The sequence below is a fragment of the Physcomitrium patens genome, chromosome 12, assembly GCF_059467195.1.
Source record: "Physcomitrium patens ecotype Gransden chromosome 12, ASM5946719v1, whole genome shotgun sequence".
NCBI lineage: Eukaryota > Viridiplantae > Streptophyta > Bryopsida > Funariales > Funariaceae > Physcomitrium > Physcomitrium patens.
The window spans coordinates 9,938,653-9,942,783 of NC_143421.1; the positions used below are offsets into that span (position 1 = coordinate 9,938,653).

A 4,131-nucleotide genomic window follows, 5' to 3' on the forward strand; every position below is an offset into this window, starting at 1 on the left:
TTGAGAAGAAACAGTCTTTATTCATCAGATAGAACAATGAAATCCTCATTCATAGACTTAGGCTTAGTGACACCAGGTGATACCACTTTACGTGTAGCAAATAGTATGGCAAAAGATAAATGTGCAAAAATTCGAAGACTGTCTTCCACACCGAAGTAAGCGCACAGCAAAGACCGGTCAAAAATTTGAATGAACAACAATTCCACTTAGGCAACAAGTGGGATCAAAAACTAGACATCCTTATTCGGCAGAGCGTGATAAATTATCTACAGAGGAAGAGCAACGAGAATAGAGCTCCACAGGGATTACTAGTGCCGTACGGGGCCGAAAAGCGAAGTTCCATATGGCTCTACAGGTGATGGAATACTCCAGATGTTCGAAACGCCATGAGTGCAAAGCACTGTGATTGAGTCTAGACGAGTGGCACATAGCGAACGCCCAGTTCGTTGGTCTTCTTCACAGTCCCATCGAGTGACTTGTCAACAATAACAAGTTCCTGAAAATTTCAAACCAGAAGTGCAACAGATTGAGTCAAATTCAGAATCATCTATACAAGGGAGTCATGAGCCATCTTGTCCAGGGGTGGAGCATTGGCTGTGTGTGAAACACCTCCTTAAACCTTCACATCTCAATATTAATGTTTCAACGAAATCTTGAATCATGAGTGGCCCCTCGTATTGAAGTATTACATTCAAATTCTCAACACCTTTACACCCACTTAGAAATTTGGCAGTGAAGTTAAGCTTTGTAGCAAGAAAATTTAAAGGTGTAAGTTAGGAAATAATGTTAAGTAGTTTAAGGAAATTAAAAATGATACCGAATAGAAAGACCACTTAAAGCACGTCAGCTTCGACACTCAATACTTACAATCGACTATGGATTGCACAACCCCGATCAGTAAGGAAAAGTCTCCACAAGGTTTTTAAAACTGAGTTGACCTATGTCCAAATATTGAACTAGATAAAACATCGGAAAACTAATTTTTTGGTGGTAAGCAAGTAAGAAAATTCATTATGCATAGATTGGCGTGCGCGAGAGGCTGTGTTTATTAGAGAAAAAAATTCGTCCAAAAGGCTACCTGGGAATTGGTTCCAACAGGGATGACCATGCGACCACCTGGCTTCAGCTGCCTCACAAGAGCTTCTGGGAGTTCTGTCCATTTAAGCAACAAATGGATTCAAAACTACGAATTACCATCATTTTTCGATAGAGTTTTCTCGAGGAACAAAAGCAACTACTGCAGTACATCGTTAGGGAAGAAGGCAGAACCTGCTGCTGCTGCTCCCACGTGGATGGCATCGTAAGGTCCACATGCCTCCCAACCAAGCTTTCCATCGGCAACTACAAACCATTATAGCATCCCGTTCGTCAAAGATGAGATACTCCAAAAATCTTGACCCTGGACAAACTCCAATCAAGCAATGTATAGGCCAGATCGTATTGAAAGACAAGAGGGCAAAGAAGATGGCCGCAACTGAGTACCATGAACAACAAGATGGCCTTTTTCCAGCAATGATCCGGCTGGAGTCGATTTTATTGCGTCAATTGACCGTTCAACCAGTTCCGAAATGCGTTCAACTCCTACGGTGTGACCAGTCTCTCCTACCTGCAGTACCAAATATCCAAATACGTGAAAACCAGTCACAAATTGCACCGACTCCCGATGCGTTGTTTCATTCTCAGACTGTTTTATTCTTATTGAGATCACGCCAAAAAACTTACAAAACACATTGATCTCAGCTATTTTTTAAAGGATCGGCAGCACTTCCAGTTCGAGGTAAATACCATAAGGCCGAATACAGCGGTGAGGTAACCCGATCCAGAACCAACGTCGAGGACAACGTTTCCAGGCTTCAGATAATCAGCCAACAGAGATAGACAGAACGAGTGCTGCAGAAAAAAAGACAGAAGTTAAAATAAATTTGACTTCATAGTAAATCTTATATCCAACATACCCACCCTTCAATTATAATCACAGAAAGGAATCGTGCGTTGTGAACCATCAAATTAGCGGCTGCGAAGAGAGGGACCCTACCATGTGGGGGGCAGAAATTGTTGCTGCATACCCTGAAAGCTCCACGACGAGAGTAACACACACGTCAGCTCTACCAATCCTTTGTGTCAAGTATCTCAAATAGAATCAGCATACTGATTTGCAGAGGGTAAGTAAACCCGCTTATTCCCTGATTGCATGCTTTGGAGACATTACCTATGACTTGGGGAGCATCATTGTAAGCCAATCTGGCATCAGGGACAAATAGCCTCCTGTCCACTTTGCACATGGCAAAGGCCGCCTCTGGTGAAGTGAGAATATTGTGGTCTGTGGATGCGCACAGTAAGGCGTTAAATTAATTCTTGAGAGAGCAGGCACTAAGAGAAGTGAAGATGGAAAGGGAAAACCTAGAAGAACTCAACTGGAAGTTACAATCATCACGGCGCTTCTCAGTTATGGCACTTCAATTCACTTTAACAATGCTTCGATGAGATTTTATTTGTTCAAAACCAACTGAAACAATTCACGTCTCTACTTGGATGGGTCTCAATAAAGCATGAACTCTGCGTCAATCACCCAGACGTGTAAATATGAAAATGGGATGCAGGAATAGGGGCAATCGTGCGCGTACTCTGCAAGTTGGAGATCAGCTCGGCGTTCGTAGCCCCATGACAACGCCACATCATCTCATCTCCAGGAGAACTTGGCGCCGGCGGGTACGTGCCCGGGGGCGCACAAGGGGCGAGATATGGTTTCCCTATTTTCGCTACTTTTCTACCTCGAACCCTCCGCTTGACCCGTATGCTCAAGAACTGGTAAATTCTAAACGCCCTCCCAGATTATGAAGATATTTGACAACGGGTTGGGAGATGATAGCGCTATGTGAAGTAAACTGCTGTGGCGGGCTCTGTGAGGATTCTTAAGTGAAGCAAATTCTGGCTGTAAAAATGCAGCCTTATATATTTCGGTTCAGTGGTCTTTGAAAATTCCTCGGGAAAGCTGTGAAATCTTCAAATGCAGAAGCTCGAAAGGAATGAATTCTGCACAGTCCTCAAAGGAGAAGAAGAGATGTACTACTTATGATCGTCTCACGACTGATTGCTAACAACGTCCTGACTTGAGGAAATAAGAGGTAAAAATTCGAACTGACGAGGGTCAGGCAAAGAGAAGACGTCAATCAAACAACATTTAGCACCAATGCAACGCACGATGCACAATTACTCGGTAAGACACAAATTGCACAGTGACCAAACATTCGGAATGACCTCCCACTCTCCCACCAACTACTGCGCAAAATCTGGATCCGCAACGACACGAAGGCTTCGACTCGAACTGGCGAAACAATTGCTTCAAAAGCAAACAGTAACCACTAACAAACCAAGATGAAACCAACACTTGAACATCTATCATGAAGCGCTCGACTCGAAAACCACAATAAGATTCAACTGATTACCACGAACTTGCGATCAGGGTACACAACCAAAATGATCTCGCGAGAACTTCAGAAATTAAGGAAACAGCAAGGGAACACAATTAACGACGCTCCTTCGACTCGATCAAGGAATCGACCGAAACAGACCACAGGAGGGCAGTGGCAACACAGAGGAAGAGTTGAGCTGGTAGAGAGACAACGATTTGCAGAGAGAAGAGGGACAAGGATTGTCAGCTAAAGGAGACAAAGGGGACAATGGATTTATATAAGGAATGCCGATCCTGTGTGAGTGGAGGTGGTTGCAGAAACTCAGGAGGAAGAGCATCTAATTGGAATTTACGACGACGAAGTTTACTGCGACGGCGAAAACTGGTAGAAGGGTGGCATAAATTCGAATGAGGGAGGGAGGGAGGGAGGCTGGCTAGGCGGTTTCGGGGGGTGCTGATTCTGCTGTTGCTGTTGTTGCTGTCTCTGTCTGTCGTCACTGTCGTCCTCATTGCTGTATGCAATTCTCATGTTGACTCGTCGTCGTCGTCGTCGTCTGTGATTTGGCACCTCTTCCTCCCTCCTCCTGGTTGGGTAAGGAACAGATTTCTGCTGCTGACGGACGGACAGACGGACGGACGGACGATGATGGATGAATTGACGGGGATGAATGGATGAATGGGTATTGATGAATTTGTACTTTGGAGGATTTTGAACCACA

The 4,131-nt window shown here is 44.4% G+C and overlaps 1 protein-coding gene across 1 annotated transcript; it reads right to left on the reverse strand.

Annotated features, from left to right (window-relative positions):
* LOC112289868 (protein-L-isoaspartate O-methyltransferase 1) lies at positions 1–3,650 on the reverse strand. Its single transcript, XM_024535542.3, has 8 exons — positions 2,625–3,650; positions 2,210–2,320; positions 2,036–2,067; positions 1,786–1,890; positions 1,483–1,606; positions 1,270–1,341; positions 1,079–1,152; positions 1–496 (listed from the first exon to the last, which is right to left on the reverse strand). The coding sequence occupies exons 1-8, from the start codon at positions 2,677–2,679 to the stop codon at positions 413–415; spliced, it is 657 nt and encodes a 218-aa protein (XP_024391310.1). The 5' UTR covers positions 2,680–3,650; the 3' UTR covers positions 1–412.
* Positions 3,651–4,131: the final 481 nt, after the last annotated feature.